Raw genomic sequence first — 19,187 nt, 5'->3', positions numbered from 1 at the left:
GACAGCTTCCAAGAGACAAATGTAGTTGTGTTTGCACTACATGAAAAATGAATAGTACGCTTCTTCCAGAAGAAATGGAGGGGAGAGAAAGAACTTGGCAAGAGACTGAGTAAAAGAACACTATATCTAATTGCATATATTACAGAAAGACAATGAGATCTTTTGGGCCTTGCTGGTTTTGCCTTAGTTCTGATAAAAGAAATGTTAGCTATTTCTCTTCCTCAGGTACTCAAATGGTGATAAATTTGATCTTCTCTCATTGTCATTTGCGCACATGATCTGACCCGCTGCTATCCGTCACTCTCTAAGTATGTCCTCAGAGAACTTGAAACAATTTCTGGTAGGTTGAACTTCAACTACAATTCACTTTCTCCAGTCACTCCTCATCTCCATTATGGAAAGCTATGTTACTTACTCCAAGTTATTTGCTCTGCTTCTGAATGTAGTCTAGTCGTGCATCAGATAAGAAAACATTTGATTTGGTAAGCATTAAATTTGACTCAATGGAAGCCTAATAATAAAATTAACAGAGGAAAGGAATATTGCTTCTACTGGCATCCCATCATCAAGCCCAGATGCAATTATTATGAGAGAGACAGGAGCTAGAATCTGCTAGAAGTGGCCAGCCCATCTTGTGCTACTCCAATGCGCCACAAGCAGTATCATCATTTTGTTCTCAGCTATGGCCAATGCAGAAATCATCATTTTACTGCTTGCACAGAATCAGGGGACAACCTGGATTCATCAGTGCTGGGGCCCAGAACCACTAACTGATTTAAGATTATTAGCTAACAATAAAAAATATAAGGAGGAAACGCTTTAAAACATAGTTTACCTACCATATAAATTTATGGTATTTAAAACTAAAGCAACTATTGATGTGGTTTAATATTTCATTCAGTGTACTATAGCACATTGAATTTTATTTAGGTATTAATAGTGTTGTCCATATAGGGGAATTTTTTTTAATCCTTCACACTGATGGGCTACAAGTTCAGTTTCCCATCTCCATTTTAGTTTCAGCAGTGAAAGCCTAGAAACCTAATGCAACTTGCAAGATATATTCTTATTTCAGCCATATAACCAATTACTTTGTTGGTCACAATTTATACATTATTTATCCTCAAAGTCATTACTTAAAGTGTCTTGAATTTTATTTACACAAGCAAAATCTTCTAAAAGCATAGTATTTAATCTCCAACTTTTATATCTCTTTTCATTAAGCCAATCTTAAAATGTTAGCTCACCAGGAGCACGATCAGACCAAGAGATAACACCTATATCAGAATCTTACTGACTGCATTAGGTTCTTAAGACATAATATCAGATCCATTCCTAGATAAACTATACCTATGTGGAAATGGAAGATTAGTAAACTAATGCTCACTACTTCTTCAAATAGCCATCAAGTTTCCAGATTCTGAAATGGGAATTTCACTTAAAGGGACTATTATAAAATCTTCTAAATGCCTGAAAATTATTCTGGCAGAATAGTAACGCTCCAGTTATTTGTCATGTTGTTCTTTTCCATCGGCCGTGCTGAGACACTGTTAACTTGTCCATTTTCTATATGTTGGACCAGTGTATCACACTAACACCAGAATTTTGGTTTTCATTCAAATACCGAACACCTGCATAAGATTTGCACATCATCCTTGCTTCTTCTCAAAATATTGCAACTAATTATTTGTCAAGAGGATATCTCACTAGAAAGAAACAGCTAGAAGAAAATGCTGTATTCTTCCTCTGGCATTGGTCAATAGCAGATGCAAGCCCAAAAAACAAGACAAAACATGTAGTGGTACTTTCACAATATTCTTCCTAAACTCCAGCAATCATCTCTAGATTAATGGTGGGTGGAATAGTCCATGCAGATGCACAGATGTCATAGTAAAACTGAAAAATGGGCTATCTTCAGTATCCATATTCCTACTTTCTGAGGAAAAAAATGTCTTAAGTAAAGGAAGCACTGTATGTTCTGTATGTTGCTGTTGCCTTTGTAAAGCTGTCCTGTAACAGACAGCCAATACACATCCACAATCCCAAACTGTAGAGGCTGCTTGCTTTTGTACAAGCAACATGTTAGGCAGAATTCAGCTTTTAATATGACAGCTGTCATAAGATTAAACCAAATCTACTTTTGAAAACTATAGTACATAAAGACAAAAACCTGAGATTTTACAGCAAAACAAACACATTATAGGATTCCACGAGGGACAAAAATCACCTAACAGTGCGACAAAGGCAAACTTTGTCAAATTTCAAGTGAAACAACCTAAACTTAAGCACTTCAGTCCTAAATCACGAAGTCTGAAAGACTGGAAACCACTTGCTTTTGTCTCCAAAGGTGTCTTGTGGTCTGCCAGTGTAGTTTGTGGGTAAGCACATCAATTCTAATCTTTTGTACCACCCCTGTAATCTAGGTAACACATACAAGCCTTGCAACATCCAACAGGAAGCAGAAGCAGCTGCTGGGTAATATATATAAAGTGACTGCACATACAGAGAGGTAGTGCATGAAATGCAGAACTTCTGCAGTTTATAAATCATTTAATTCCATTCAGTTTGAATTAAAAGGAAAAGGTGGGAAACTACAAACAACCTCCTCCTTGTTTCTCCAGAATATGATTTGTGTTTAAAAGAGTAACAGCTTTTTCAATAATCATAGTTTTTCTTAAGCATTCAAATTTACTTAATGGAAACTTGTAACAGGCCAAACTTCCAATGTATTTATTTCCACATAGTTTAACAGCTTTACTTCAGTACTACCTACTTAGTGATCTATTCTCTTGAACAGTAAAAATGTTTCACAGAAGTTGCTTTCACACAACATTTCTGTATCTCATCAAAGGCAACTTCTGTGAAATGTTAGCATTCCTTGGGCAGCCTGAAAGTATCTAAGCATAGGACAACCTTAAAGGGTCTGTGTGCTCAGGCCATTTATGTTACATCAGTTAAAGCACAAGAACTGGGAGGTCAAGTGACAGAACAGACTGATCACTACACCTTATTTCTCCTGTAGCAAACACAGGACAGCCAAGCTTCTGTACTTACTGACAAGAGCAACAAAAGCTGCTTCACAGAAGCTGCAGTCTGCAGGAGCTGCACATTGAGAAAGCATTTTAAGTTAAAATCCCACTAAGCTAGAAGTCAAGAATGCTGCAGAGATAGCTTTAAGAATGGGAGGGAAAAGGAAAAAGAAAGAAAATGCTAGGCAGAAAGCCTTCAGTTAATGAAAAGAACAAATGGCAACTGAACACGAGATTCTGAGAAGGCAGAGTGTCTAAGGCTAGGACATATTGAAAGCTCTCAAAGAAGTTTACATCATGATGTCACGTTTGTGATGATCCTTGATCATTTCAGGTTTTCACAATAGTTTCAACCTTCAACAATAAAGTCATAAGCCACAACCACCTAATAACTTTGTGCCAAATAAATCACAAACTTAGCCAGTAAGGAGGAAAGGAAGTACAGCACTTAACATACATGACTGATCACAGGATTAGCTACTGGCTAACTAGAAATACTTCAGGCTGAGTGTCCTTTCAGAATGCATCAGCTGTTCTTTGAATACTGATAGGTTGTGTAAAAGATTACAGGAAAGCTGTCAGTAGCTTTCTAGGGAATGAGTATAAAACCAGGTATGTTTACTAATTCAAAATGCAAGTAAGCAATAATTGATCTACATGTACTTGATTTCTGAGTGGAGTTATGGTTGCACTGAGGAATTTAAGAATTAATGCACTATTTTACATAACATTACAAATTATACTTAATATTTATATTCTAACCCATAACTGGTTGTTCAAATCAGCGCAAAGAAAGAGGTGCACGTAAACAGATTTAAGACAATGTGCATAGAACCATAGAATTGTAAAGGTTGGAAAAAGCCTCTGCAGAGTCCAACCATTAACCTAACACTCCAGTGTTCATCAGTAAAGCAGAAGTTTACAGAAATCTAGAGCCTAGTAGAGCAGAAGTTGACAACTTCTAATTATAATGTTCTCAAAGCTCCAAATTTTGTCGGTTCTCCTGAAGTGTTCATACTTACTCTGAAGTAGTTAATATTCAACTCAGATTACCATGCTACAGAAATCCTCTGGTTTGGTAAAAAAGGACTCAGGCAGGCAGCTTGTTAGAACAAATCAAAAATCCAATAATTCCATTTATAATAATTTTACAGTGTTTGAGTGGTAAGAAAAAAGGCATCTTTTTCTATTTAATTACTTTGTACATTTAATACCAGTGTGGCTCATCAGTTAAGGTTTGGGTGCCATAATACCAATTTCCAGTATGTGTAGTTTTATTCAGAAACAGGAACACAACTTGAATTTACTGCAAATAAGTATTTTTATAATGTTATTTGAAGATGACTGCAGCATTACTATTCCTAGGTGAGTAGTAAAAGCAGCTGAAATTTATCCTTTTGGCTGCAAGCTGCATTATTCTTCACAAGCATGCAAAATTTTGAGCTCAGGAAAGGTGACCAAAATTATTTTGATTTTTCAGAAGTTTTGTTCATACTTACAAAAACTTCCAACCAATTGCACTTTGTAATCTGAATCCATTGATTAATCATTTGATACAACATGCAGAGTTCCAACACATAGCTGATTTAGGTTATCACACTGGAATGAGTGAGAGAAATATCTGAATACTAAGGGCCAAACTTTTCTCACCCTGAAAGTTGAGAGATAGTACAGCAGCAGCTTGTTGCACCTGTACCATAGAAAACTCTCCCACTCCCAAGCCACCTTTTAGTGAAGAATTCACCTTTAGACACTGCTCAGTAATAGTGACTCTCTGCTGTCCTTATTGGTGTTCCTCACTGATATTCCAGATTTCCCCGTGCCTGGCTACTAGCCTGGCTTGCAAACACTGATGGAACAGGAGAACTTTCACAAGAATTCTGCAATTAGGATGGACCATGTTGTTGCCAAAACTTGGCATTATTGCCATCTGATGGATGACATCACAGAATAGAATTAAAGTATTTAGCTCCTCCAGGCTCCACTGACACAGAAACATTTACATTCATACTGCTGGCCAAAAGCACAAAATAGTGTTTATCCAAAGGCCAGAATATGGACTTAGTCAGCAGCTACTTGTATTCAATAAAGAATTTGGTCATTATTTTGTTCCATCTTTCAGATGGAGAACGTGCAACTTTTTTGGTGTAAAAGTCTGTAAAAATGCAGTGCTGGAGAGGGAAAAAAGTTATATATGCAGAATCAACATTGATGGCCATGCCAAGACATTTCACCTTGTTTCACACATACCCGTCCCACCCCTACCTTAAATTATTAGTTTTGCTTTAATTACAATTTGCATTTATGTGCAGTGTAAAGTTCCACAATTACAATGTATTAGAAGGTAACCATACAATCCCCAAGAGCTCTGTTCCTTTTCCAGTGCCTTTTACAAGGTAACCAGTTGGAAATTGTGGTCAGCATGTCACACACACCATCACCCTATCTTCAGGAAGATGCATTTGCAAATGTGTAACGTTTCTTTTAGCTTTTGCAGAAGTAGAATCAGAAAGCAGCTATCCAAAAAACAAAGAGCATGGCCATTAATGGATGTGTATGCATGAGGACACTTCAGTGCAGATTTAAGGAAGTTGTTTATTTAACTAGCATTGAATGAATTATACTTCTAAAATTTAGCAGTTGAGAGCAAACATTTTTGCCTCTTCCTGTTGCCATTTTCTTCAGATTTTGCTTTTTGAGGAAACATTGCTTTCCCTCTTAAAATTTGATTTAAAAACTAGACAAATAAATAGGTAACAGTAAAGGGGAAAGGAAGAAATAAATCATTAGTAAACAAAGACTTCCAGGCCTGAATATAGTCTGTGTAAAAAGCATGCAGAACGCTGCCAAGGTAGCACATGTCTATTACATACAGAGTTTCATGAAATCATAGAATGACTAGTCAGAAAATATCTGTAAAATCATCAAGTCAAACCATTTCTTCTTACTGTTCCTATATATCCTGGAAGGATTTCCTTCCTATAGCCTTTCTCTAGCTTGGAAATTAAAAATTTAGCCACCACAAAGCACATATCTGGGAAGAGGAGTGCTCTTCTACATGAAATTACTCAAACTCTGCTATTGTTGAAATTCATGTTCTTCACAGCATTTCCTTTCTGCCAAATTGAAATGCTGATAAAGATTTGACTAGAATGAACCAAACCAGGAAATCACTGGTATTACTTCGAATTATCATTATTCTGTCAGCTTATGAACATCTTCTCTCATCTTCTTTCCAACCTGTTCACATTAACTTATACACATTTACAGATGTACAATATTGCCTGCCTTCATGACAATTCAGTTGGTCAGCCAGGCACGAAACAGATGATTGTATAGAGAAAATTATGCAACAGCTTTCCAAGAATAATTATACTTTTCCCCCAAAGCATTGTTTCTTACCTTTTAAACCTACAGTGAGCAGAGGAAAAAGTCAGTACAGTGCCTTATTTTGGTCATAATGCAAAAATACACTAAATATCTAGCTTTCTGGGAATTCTTCAAGCAAGCAACAAAGAAAACTAATTAGAGTGCTTTAATGGAGAAAGCCAGGTTATTGATTTTTAAATCTGTTTTTAAGTGAGCTTAATGATTAGTAAAGGTGCTGGACTGATGACCCTAGAGACTATCCTACATCTATAGCATAGTGATCTATGGCAGAGACAACATTCCAAGATGCTCAACTGTGTTATAAGTCTCAAGGGATTGATCCTAAAAGCTTGGATCTACTCAGATTGTTATGAAAACACTATCTACGCTTAAAGAAAGGATGTGTTTATTTAATAAAAGCAAAAAGGCAACAAACAATTAGGTTGAATTGCTTTTGAATCCTATGGTTTTAAGCAACATTCTCAGAGCTGTGTATGAAAAGGCTAGAAAGAGACTCTATGCAAAGATGAGCAGGCATTTTGCACATGGTAGAGTATTGGGTAAAGACATTTCTTCACCATGCAGCATGAACTGAAACGAGCCAGTGAGCACAGGAGTTACATAAGCCATTTCAGTTTCAAGATCTTCTGATCTTTTTAACTAACAGAAAGTTACTACACCTATTAGAGCAAGGAAGTTTGAAGACAGACATTTCATAGATTGAAGGTTTTGGCAGTTTAAAAGTTAAAAATCTGTTAACTGATGTTAAGCAAGCATCCTTCTTTTTTTTTTTAAGCAATCTCAGTATACTACCACATAAAATTCATCCTTGCAACAGCAAGAACCAGAAAATTTACACATGAATTCTTCTACTTGCACAAGTGAGGTTTAGCTTCTAACTATAGTGGCCTTAACAGCTGTAGCAAATAAAGACATCAAGGGGCTTATTTTCATATATCCAGTTCCAAATGGAGTAAATGCAACATGAATATATCAATTAATGAAATTAAGGAAAAAGTCAAGATGGAACATTGCCAATCTCATTTAATGTCAAATCACAAAACTAATCACTGTTTTGTTCTCTTACATTCCAAGATAAAGGCAAGATTCTTGTATAAGAGTTTTATTGCATTAATTTAAAATAATGTACTTCAACAAAAACATGTACTGAAGATGTAATAACTATTAAATAAGCAAAACCTGCCACAGGTGAAAGGACAAAAGTTACAAGAGATCAGAGACTGTAGTATAATATCACTCACCTCATGATGCAGCTCAGCTATCTGATCTTTCAGCTCTCTGATGTACTGGTTAGAATCAGATTTATTAAGCTGCCCTTGAATTTTTCCTTCTTCTTTCTGTTTTGGTTAAAAAAAGGAATCATATTCAAATTATTCAAAGATCTACTATATTAAAAATCTTATTTTAACTGTCTGCATATTTCTGTCACGAGCAGAAGCTATTCCCAGACACCACTCAGCACTTTCATTTGGTTGAAGTTCCAGCAGCTATCTGACAGTGGCTCAGACCAAGCTGACTCTCTCAACAGTACAATGCAGGATTCTATGGAGGAGCAGGAAGAATTAACAGCTTCACAGGTGGAATCCACATCCTTTGCACAAGAGATTGCATTTTAGTAAACCACTCCTACAGAACATTGTCAATACATGGAACATAGCATATTTTATTTTCACTAAAGTTTATCCTTTAGCAACAACACATTTTCTTTTGTCTCCAATTAAACAAAACAATTCTTTCCTTGCTTTGTAGGACATGCACTAGGAAACACTATATAAGACAAGTTTCTTTTGTCCTGTAAGAAGAGCTGTAACATCCAAAATATTGTGGTATTTCTCATGTAGGAGTTCCAGACAGTATAAATTAATGTCCCCTAATACCAATGCTTCAAGAGGCATACAGAAAAGCTGGCAAGTAAAAAACAAAGCAAACAGAAAAAATAGATTAAGATGAATATGATGTTTCCCTCATTTGTCAATCAAATGCAGCTCCTACATTTCAGGATGCTTGAAAAGGCTTGCACTGAATGCCTGCAGCACTGGTTTCCATCTTGTCCCTAAAGGGAATCCTAATGTGACTGAACCAAACCTGGCAGATCTGAGATAAATAATCACCCTGATGAGGAATACACTCCATATTTTCTACTTGCTACTAATAAAATGCAGAACAACTCTGTTCTTGCCTTTTTCTAGCTAAATAATTTCTGAAGCAGCCACCAGCTCTACAGAATGCAAGCATCTTGGTTTTATAAAACCCTTTACCTTGACTGTAAATCACATATGAGCAAGATATTACAGAAATACAAATATAATGGGAATATCTTGTTTTTCTACCTATAGCTCATTTTGCTGAAGTTTTAATTACACTTGAAGAAAGCAAACAGTTTATTTCAACAGCCAAATTGAAAGTCATTAGCAAAGAGAGGTTAAATACCTTTTAGAATGAAAAGTGTTAACTGTTCATCAAAGGATAAGACAAAAAGCTTTAATGGAGAGGTTCCTTTAAAACATCCTTCTGAAATATAAACCCCAGGAAAAAACTATGAGAAGAGAACATGCTACCTTCCAAACCCTTTTGCTGGATGAAGAGAACAATCTAGAACACTGTCAGTATTGGCAATATCGAAGCCATATCACTTTTTTTCAGGCTTTTTCTTGCAGTGAGGTATGCATTACAAAATTACTCAAAAAATAATTTTATCATAATCACTATTAACTCCCAAAATCTGTAACAAGAACAAGATGTTTTAATGCCTATTTCCATACTGAACCTAATTTCCAATGTAACCTATGGCCAAATTCACACATGTACAGAAAGGTAGCATTAATGTTAACAATAGTTCCTGTCCTAAATTGATCAAAAAACCCAAAAGCGGTCTAACCCCATCATCTCTCTCTACAAGAATGACTACTGGCCTAAGAAACAAAAGCAACATAACCTGCAGACTAAAAATACATCAGCATATGAAAAAATCTTCCTTGCTGTCAGACACTAAGGTTCCACACATTGAGCACGACCTGATCTCTTGAGGTAGCAGGAATATATGGGAGAAATTATTAAGTCCTTTCCCTCTGTTTGAAACCTTGACTTTCCCATTTAAGCCTCTTACTCTATGGACTCTACTCACTACGCACTCTGCAACAGTAAAGCAAAGTTTTAGCAGAAGCAGAAGAGAGATGCCATAGCCCTTCTAAAACAGAAGTGTAACAAACAGCTGAGCTTAGGTAGAAACTGGGTGCACAAGGGGCTGTGAAACAGGCACTGCCAAGGTCAGACTGTATAAACTAACAGCAGAAGCAGGAAAATTTAGCAGGTTGGGTTTGGCACACAAACAGCTGAAAGCTGTTTGCATATATCATATGGGAATTCCACACTTCCATTACATTGAAGTGGTGTAATGGTGACTTTTTATTCTAGGAATAACACTGTAGAGTCAATGCAGATATTACAGAGTAATTGTGTATATTTTCTCCCAGAAGAACTGATTGTATCTACAGTCAGTTAGAGCTGAATGGAAGGCATAAGCCTGGCTTGTAAGGGGGCCATTATTACTGAAAGGCAAGTAAGTTTCAGTTTTCCTTTCAGAACTACAGATTTTGTAGAGCTAGCAATTCACAAACCAAAAAAAAGTAACCCTGCATCTTCTACAAACATACTTTTAGAAAGGTCATGCTGTAACTTCCTCTTGCAACATTCAAAATGCAAGTGATCAGAAGCTGATCCTTTTAACTTGCTGATAAAAAAATCATCTTCCTAATTAAATAATCCCATGTTCTATGGGCTACCAGTCTGTCCACAGTGGATAAATTGGAAAGATGACATAGGAAAAAAATTACTACAAGATATCTGAGTCTTCTTTACATCTGCTGCTCATCCCTGAACAACAGAAAAGTATAGTCTACTATGCTGATCATGCCATTGTCTTTTAAAGATTCTTATGCAAGTGTGGCAGCAAACTACTGGAAAACATGCAGGAGTCAGACACCACAGCATTAAAATATATTTTAATTTCTATCAAAATAATCTAATTTAGAGAATAAATAATAAGTAGACAGCTGAAAGCTTACCTTTATCTAATGAACAAAAAAGTCCTTCAAAATTTATCTGTCATATTATGATTTTTAAGTTACCCTATATTCTTTAATACTGTGAAATGAGACTGATATTTCTCATCGATACATACATTTTTATACAAGTACAAAGTATTACCATGATCTTGCAAATTGTTTCACCTTCCACTGACATACATTTCATGTTAGCACGTCATCTGAACTTAATGCAAATAATTCCCACCTTATGATGAGCATTCATTAATCAAAGGCAAATTTGAATGTGAGGAACTTAAATTTGGTAGTAATATTCTTTAACAGTCGTTTATCATTAGGGGAGCTTGACACCACCACCCCTCAGCTTGTCTCTGAACTAAATTGAGCCCAAAATCCTTAGCCACTCCTCACAGGACTTTGTTTTCAGCCCTTTCACCAGCTTTATTTCCCTCTGGACACATTCAAGGACCTTCACATCCTTCTGAAATAGCGGAGCCAAGGACTGCACACAGTAGTCAAGGTGAAGCCATACTACACAGTTACTACACAGTTGTGCTGGCATAAGAAAAATTAAATTGCTTTCATGCAGCTTAATTTCACTTAATGCTTCCTATTGTGGCATTTACTTTAGTAGGAACATGACATTTAACTCTGCATTGCTTGTATAATGTGCTTGAATAGTTTTGGACTACTGTGCTTGAGCAGCTCTGAGGAAAGCACTCAAATCAACAGTAAGGGTTCAAAACTGAATGTTAAGTCTCCACTTACAATTTAGAAGTCTTTAAGGTCTGAATATCACACCTTTTAAAAGAGAACAGCATAAGTAATTAGTAATCTCCATGTCAAATTGTTTAAATCTAGAGTTATTCACATAGGATGTGGGTTGCTTGCTCGGTTTTTTGGTGGTTGAGGGTGAGGGGGAGCACTCTTATAACAAATCTGTGATATTTGGAGAAGTCACAACACAAAAACCATCTGGTTGCTAGGCAAATCATAGTAATTTTAAATGTAAAATTAATATACAGAGAAAAAATCAGAGAACGTATAAATAAGCAAAGTGTGGGTATTATCAGAATTGCAAAATAATGAAAGCTAGTCAATTCTAGAACGTAGGAATTTGTTTAAAACCTCCTGCAGTCACATGTGAATGAATCTCTACACCCACATCCCTGGCGTACTGCGTCTGCGTACCGGCACCGCTGCAGTGCCCACCTCCTCTTGCCTGAAGGATTTTTAGCACAGCAATGCCAACTGGTGTTACACTGTCATTAAAGATGCATCATCTTGATTTCACTGCTTTTGAAGACTTTTAACTGCTCCTTTTTAGTCTCTTCTGACAGACCAGCTCCAACAGCAGCACCAGGGTTAGAAATCTTTCCCAGGGTAACAAACACCTCGTGGCAGCCATCACCCTCCACACGGTGCTTGTAGCAGGGTACTCAGGCAATCCACAGTCCAACCCCCTGCCCCAGAGGCTGTGTATATAGTGGGAGTAGCACGGGCAGCCAAGCAGGAAATGAGCTCTACAGATCAAAAAAAAACCGCTGCTAAAACAGAACTCAGGCCCCTTCACAGTTTTGGAAGCTCTCACCTCTCTCATCCTGCTGTGAAGCAGTAGAGTGACTGTACTTGTGTGCATATCAAGAGCTACACTGAGAGCTCCTGAGAAGAAAAATCTAAACTCCAAAAATTTTCTCCTTAAAATGAGAAAAAATTCTGTCCACAAAAAACTACCAGCTGAGAATCATGGTTTTCATATCACACTTAAATGCTCTTTTATCTGGCTTTCTAAGAAAAAAGCATCTTGCCAAGAAGCAACAGCTAGTCTCAAAAAGCTACCTGATGCTACTGAGAACTCCTGAACATATGGAGACTTTTTAAATTCATTTAGCATCAGGCCAGGATGTATAGCTGGCAACACAAGAGTGCAGGGACAGACTGCTTAAAAAAATGAAGATTTAAAATACCTGAAACCATTACTGTATAACAGCCTCCCAAAATCAAGTTTGGTACTCATAATAAAAAAGGGTTTATACAACAAATAAATAAATCACCAGAAAGCACCTGAAAAAACACTGGAGGCCTTAAGCTGGCTTTTGCTGCTTGATCAAAGTTTAAGACACAGAAGATCAGTGTAATCAAATTCCAGTTGCAGATGTTTCATCCCAACAGGAGTACCACTTTCCTTAAACACTCAATTTTCACATTGAATAGGAAAGGAAATATACATCAATAAGAAAATAAGCTGTTTTAAATAATAAGAAAACATTTAGGGTTGTTTTCATTTTAATAACTGTGAACTTAAAATCACAGAAAAAATATTTACATAGGCAGTCAACTCCAGGCACACTAGACAACTGTCTGCTCCTCAGTAACATCTTTACTAAAAATGACTGGAAGATAGGATGTTTCCCTAACACTCTTAATTTGATCTTTTCTGACTTAGAAATATTTACTTGGTAACAACTTGCCTCACCCTCTTTTCAGGAGAGACTTTAAAATTCTTACTTTGTGGCAAAAGACACCATTAAAAATGTAAATTAAGTATATTCAGAAGGGTAGATGTGGTAACTAGTGTCCTTTCAGTGACTTTACAGTGACTCATTCTAGACTTTCAAAAAACACATCACTAACATCACACACCACTATTGATAAGAGTAAAAAAAGGGTTTCCTGTAATTTGAAAAGATGGAAACAATTTCTTTACTGAACAGTCAGTACTTGGAAAAGTTATTAAACAGAGGTCACAGAAAGGCTTCATTCTAAAGAAATAGTGCTAAAAGTTTAAGCTGTGGAGAGATTACTAGCACAATCATGGATTTCCTTTACAGTTGGTCTCAAAGCTGCTTTGACCAGGTTAGAGATAGGGTAAATGTGACACAATTCTCTGAATCTGCCAGGAAACACAGCAGCAAGAAGTGATGTTACTGTCTGTCCAGATCAACCTAACCAAAAGAAGAATTAATTCTTATGGATAGTTTTTGCATAAGATTACTCAGATGTAAAACTAGTTTTTCATATTACAAGTATGCTCTATGCTGCCCAACGCAACCCAGGCATGGATAACTTAAGAGGATACTACAGTCACCAGCCTGCATGGAAATGGAGGAAAAGGAATTAAGCTGCCAAGCAGAGGCTACAGCTGTCCCACTCTGCTTCCTCAACCTGCCTACACTTCCACTGGCACACTGCTCCTCACCCTAGGCAGCTGAGTGACTGCAGCTTGTAACTCATTTAACCTTGCCTGAATTTTTCTATTCTTCTTTCAATTACTGTCAGGAAAAACTTAAAAAACCAAAACAACATCAGTGGACCAGCAGGGCTGCCCATATGCAACCAGAAAGAACTATGTATGCTCATTTCAGAGACCTTGGACCCTTTCCTAAGGAGGCTACAAGAGAGCTGCAGAGGGAATTTTAACAAGGGCATATAGTCACAGGACAACAGGGAATGGCTTTAAACTGAAAGTGGGTAGATTGAGATTGGATATTAGGAAGAAATTGTTTAGTGTGAAGATGGTGAAGCAGCCTGGTCTAGGGAAAGCTGTCCTGCCCATGGCAGGGAGGTTGAAAAAAGATCTTCAAGATTCCTTGCAATCCAAGCCATTCTGTGATTCTATGTTTACCTCCCAAACATAAGCTGAACTGGCAAGTGAGAGAAAAGTAAAGACATGCTAGAGAAGTAAACAAATAAACAAATGCTGACAAAGTAAACCTTTGTTTCTACATAACAGGGTTATAACATCAGGGTTTTTCTTTGTCACTTCTGGGCCTTAGGTATGTGCAACATAAGTTAAACTTCAGTTATACTTCAATTCCATGCTATTTTTGCACAGAAAGTCTAAAGAAAGACCTAGAATATCCATCATGTATTGGACAACTCATTGCATTTCAATATACTTACACAGAAGTTTAAAAGCTCAGCATCATGAACTGAATGCTCAAACAAGACAAGGTGACATTTAGAATATATTAAGAAATAACTTCTTAACAACATAATAACTGACAACTTGTTGCAGAATTACATCTGTTATTGAATGATAGTTCACTCTCCATCCCTGTCATTATTACTAACCAAAACTAAGAGTGACCCAGAAACTGTGATTTAAATCTAGCATGTGTGTGTGATGTCAGATCAGTTCTTATGTGGGAGTAGTGATACTCTGCATTACAAATTTAACATCACTGTCTTGCACCTACACCTACATAAACTTTTAAAAGAAAACCTCGCAATTTAGGTTAAGTGTTGCTATGGCCCATGTGGACCTGGCAATGAATCCCTTGAACTTCTTAGAAAAGCACCACCCCCCTCAAAAAAACAAAGGGGAAGGTTATGTGGTAGGTTAACTTCCTCCCTTCATTTTTATCAGCTTTGAAACAGCTTGACAAGCAGACCTATTTGTGATGCACTGTGAATCTGTACTTTAATCCTGGTGCCTATTCTCCAAGACTGGCTAAATGTATTTCTGGTATTAAATATAGCATTTCAAGTCATTAAGGCAAGTTCTGATGTGGGCCTCTGCTCCCCACATCAGGTGACAGCAATTACAGCTGTCACCTGATTACAAGCTGAACAGAAGAGAGTGAGAGGCAGCTCTTTCTCCAGCGATGAAGTTACCTAGATTTTCAATCTCCTTTAAAATTCACTTTTGTTTAAACCCTGTTATCAATTGCATGTTTTATGGTTGACAAGCTTTGGGAATTCAGGATTTCCAACTCCATTATTACTTCCATTATTATTTCTTTTGGTGCAGGTGTTTCAAAGGCTTTTAAGCACAAGTACCCAAAAAGGAAGTTCTGATCGTAAGTTTCATATTTGCTGGCAAAACACACTGGTGAAAAATATCTGCTTAGACTTTTAAAAAAATCTAGACATCTACCACAGTACAATAAAAGCAGTTCAAGTAATGTCTATAGTGTCAAAAATAAATTAACATTAGCAGAACTTAATTCTGCTAAATTATTTGTTTTAAATACTATAAAGTTCACACCAAAAATCTGTATTTCACAATTGAAGAAATTATCTTTCCTGCTAGTGTAAGTTTGAGATCAGATGCTCACCAAAAACCTAACAGTGCAAACTCATCAAATGAACATGAATCTCAGCCACAAAATTACTTCATACTCCACACTGTATACAAAGAAAGCCCAGCCACACTCGCTTTTGTGAAGAAAATCAAGAATTTAACTGAGATCCACCTCAAGAAATCATTAGCATGTGATAATCTGAGAATACCGTAAAGACTGGGACTTGAAATATACTTTGGAAGGAAATAAAGAAACCTATAATAATAAAAACATAACTAAAAATTGCATTGTGCAAAGTAGTACTTGTGAAAAGGAAGGAGAGATGATGTGGATAACCTGAGAGCGTGCAATATGATGACAAAACAGGAACATGTATTAGCTGGAGTCATAAATAGATTACATTTCTGCAGTTCTTTCTGTCTCATGACAAGGTACAAAAATCCACATACAATCTAGGGATCCCTAAACTGAGCAGAAATATGGAATGGGAATAGGAGAGAGCAATAAAATGATGAGGCATGGATGGTTTGATCAGTTAAACAACAGAAAACCAAGTCAGATGTATTTACACTAAAAAAATGAACACAATCTGAATTGCATGCCAGCTATCCAAAAATTCCCAACTGATTGTGAGGGGATTCACCATTAAGTCAGTTCATACTGACTACGTTTTGAGAGATGTGAATCTATCAAATAATGGAAGCAGCATGGCATTTGAAGTCTCTGCTAAAGTAAAAATAATGTAAAATGAGTACTCACTGCTCACTTACTAAATCACATTGTTTGAAGTAACCTTTAAACTTCCCCTCTTTTTTTTTTAAATGTCAATTTGAGCAGAAGATTGACCTTAACTCAGCTACTCTCTCGTTATCTTTCTAGATGATAACTGATTCATATGCAATGCTTACCATACTTATCTGTACTTCTAATGTACAGATCACAGCATTATCTAAGCAGTACATGATTTAAAGAAATGATTGCTTTAACTTTCAAAGTTTAGTGCCTGCTGCATTAGAGGAAATATAACAAAAATTCTTTATGCAAGCTCAATGAAATTTATGTGCACATTCCATATACAAAGAGATGAAAAAGATACAACTAGTTGAGAAATGATAGGGAAAGGTGACTTTGAAACTATATAATAAAATCATCACCTCAAAGGAAAGATTTCAGAGGGAAGAAACACAATAGCAACACCAGGTTTAACAAAAAGTAATCCAGAGAGCAACTAGATTGTAACTTAGTAAAAATAGCCAAGAAAAATTTTGCATCAGAATTCAGACAGGACAACAGTACATGATTATAGAAAGGTCAGACTACAGTAAGACATCATGATTTCCCAAAGCCAAGAAAATATAAAGCACAGCAATCTCCGGTTTTCTCATAAAGGGAGCTGCAAGTTCATGGGATGGTGAAAGTTCCAAAAGGAACTGAAAGTGTAAGGAATAACACAGAGACCAAAGGATGCATCTTGAGACCCTACAGTGACGTGGTAGCAGTAAATATTTCTGGTTTCAAGATTTACATGAAGGGAGTAAGAGTTTTACAATAAATCCTTCAATACTGATCATAGCAGAAGAGTAAGCACAGAAAAAAAATGGTTGTTGGAATCAAAATTGTATGCATCTATTTTTGGATAGAGGATGTTTTCAATCTCATCTCTTAATTGGTAAGAAGTACCAATTACAACGAAAAAAAAAAACAAAACAGAAGTCAGAGTTAAATAAAGTGTTGCCTTTAACATGGTATTTGTACAAAAGGAGTTATTAACAGCTCACAGGTATCTGCCCAAGTTAGATTTAAGGCTTTGCTTGTACAGGAATTCAGCAATACAGCATTATCCCACTTGGCAAAGCAGTGTCTTGTATTCACAGTAGGCTAATGAAGAAACACAGCAGAGGAAGAAAAACCTTGACAAAGTACAAAATCTAATCAGTATCAAGTTTGACATTTAATGCCATCACTCGTTACCTGGATTTCTAGTTCAGCAATGTGCTGCTGGAGTTCTGCCACAGCTGCGATGCGGTCTGCCTCACGGAGCCGTACTGCCATCACTTCTTCTTTACTCTGGAAAGTCACAAAGGGCAGCTAACTAGTACCAGTTTAGCTGATTAAAGAGTGTGCACTGCTTTTACTCAAAATCCTGAGAAAACTTAATATACTGCTCTGCAAACTATCACTATTCTAAAGAACTTAAATTTAATTTTAACCAATAGGAGGAGCATGCAATAATCTAATATAAACTCTAAAGTATATTAATTAAAAAAAATAATCTCTGCAGATATGAAAACTTGCTGTTATCAGTTTCAAGGTCCAGAAAACAACTGTCTTATTTCCCAGAAATATTATACTGTAAATTAAGAAAAAGAATCAACATTATAAAAGAAACCAGTTCATGCTTTAATTTTGGATTTTATGTATAGAGAAACAGCAAAGCTACATAAGAGTTACTTATTTAATAATTTCTTTTGTCCTAAAAAATAAATTAAATACAAAAGCAAATGTATTTTCAACCTCATTTAGTCCAGCTATCTTAGTCACAGTATAAAACAAAGATATTTTAGAATCAAATACTAATGCACGTAACCTACAATTGGCCTCCCACTGTAAGCTTAACCCACTAGTCTGTCTATAAATGATAGGGAATTTGAAAAGAGAGAAAAAAATGTCCAGATTCATGAGGCAAGTCCTCAAGACTTCAGAGCATAAAACAATATTATATTGTCAGCAGCCTGGTACAAACACAGAGAGAAAGCAGCATTAGATAATTAGTGAGCAATACTAATTATCTGAAGAGCAAACAGCTCTGGGGAAGAGACAGATTAGGCTCAGGTACACCTACTTTTATAGCAGACTGGTGTAACTAAACTGTATTTACTGCAAATCAGTTCCAGTGCTTCAGTTATTTTAATGTGTGCTTCGAACAAACAGTACTCAATCACCCTTCATTAGACAGTACATTTAAAATAAAATCAAACATATCAAAGTATATCCATAGGAGCTACTTCTAAACATGCTACTTGTTTGGTTTTGGTTCCTTTTTTAAATATTCCTGTATTGGAGCTATATAATCTACAGGACCCAATTAACTGCATTTGTAATCAGTGGAGCCCATTTCAGAGAAATCTATCACGTGCTAGACAAAGTTTAGCCATTCTTGCTAAATTCTGTAGCATGATTGCTTAAATAAAGCCAAACCGACAAGTCCACAGGATTGCATGTATTTAACTGAAAGCTGAAGGAAAGACTGGCTTGGTTTGACTTTGGCATAAGAGATTAGTCAATAGTGCTGCTCTAGATGGCACTTATCTCTGAAACAGAGCATGTTCTCAGCAATTACCACAGAAGTTGATATGGTAGGAAAGACAAGACTGGGTAGGGGCACAAACTTTAAATCATAAATTCTTTAGCACAACTGATTAGAAAGATCAGTGGTGAGTTTCAAGAAAAAATTTCAAATTGATCCTTGCTGTAGAAGCAGTAGTCAGATAAAAAAGGGAAAAACATAATACACACCTGTGGCAAAAACAGTTGCTATACAGGTGGTATGAGATGCAACTGGCTACAAGAAAAATTTAATTTCTGCTTAAGCATTTCAAGACACCTTTTGAAAGAAAAATACAAGCTCCTGAAATAACATACCATTTTATTATGCATATATTTGGAGTTGAAAATCTAAATATATACTTTTTGAGACA

The 19,187-nt window shown here is 36.3% G+C and overlaps 1 protein-coding gene across 6 annotated transcripts in view; it reads right to left on the bottom strand.

The window, feature by feature from the left end:
* The window catches only part of EVI5 (ecotropic viral integration site 5), a 72,015-nt gene that overhangs the window by 10,989 nt on the left and 41,839 nt on the right, over positions 1 to 19,187 (bottom strand). For all 6 annotated transcript variants that reach the window (XM_058808687.1, XM_058808691.1, XM_058808692.1 and 3 more), the window contains 2 exons: positions 17,461 to 17,556; positions 7,661 to 7,756 (listed from right to left, as the gene is read on the bottom strand). In XM_058808687.1, coding sequence (XP_058664670.1) covers positions 7,661 to 7,756; positions 17,461 to 17,556 — 192 coding nt within the window. The remainder of the gene's footprint in view (positions 1 to 7,660; positions 7,757 to 17,460; positions 17,557 to 19,187) is intronic.

The sequence above is a fragment of the Ammospiza caudacuta genome, chromosome 7 (assembly GCF_027887145.1).
Source record: "Ammospiza caudacuta isolate bAmmCau1 chromosome 7, bAmmCau1.pri, whole genome shotgun sequence".
Lineage (NCBI taxonomy): Eukaryota > Metazoa > Chordata > Aves > Passeriformes > Passerellidae > Ammospiza > Ammospiza caudacuta.
The sequence above is the reverse complement of the archived record's forward strand: the minus strand, read 5'-3'. Positions and strand labels throughout refer to the sequence as shown.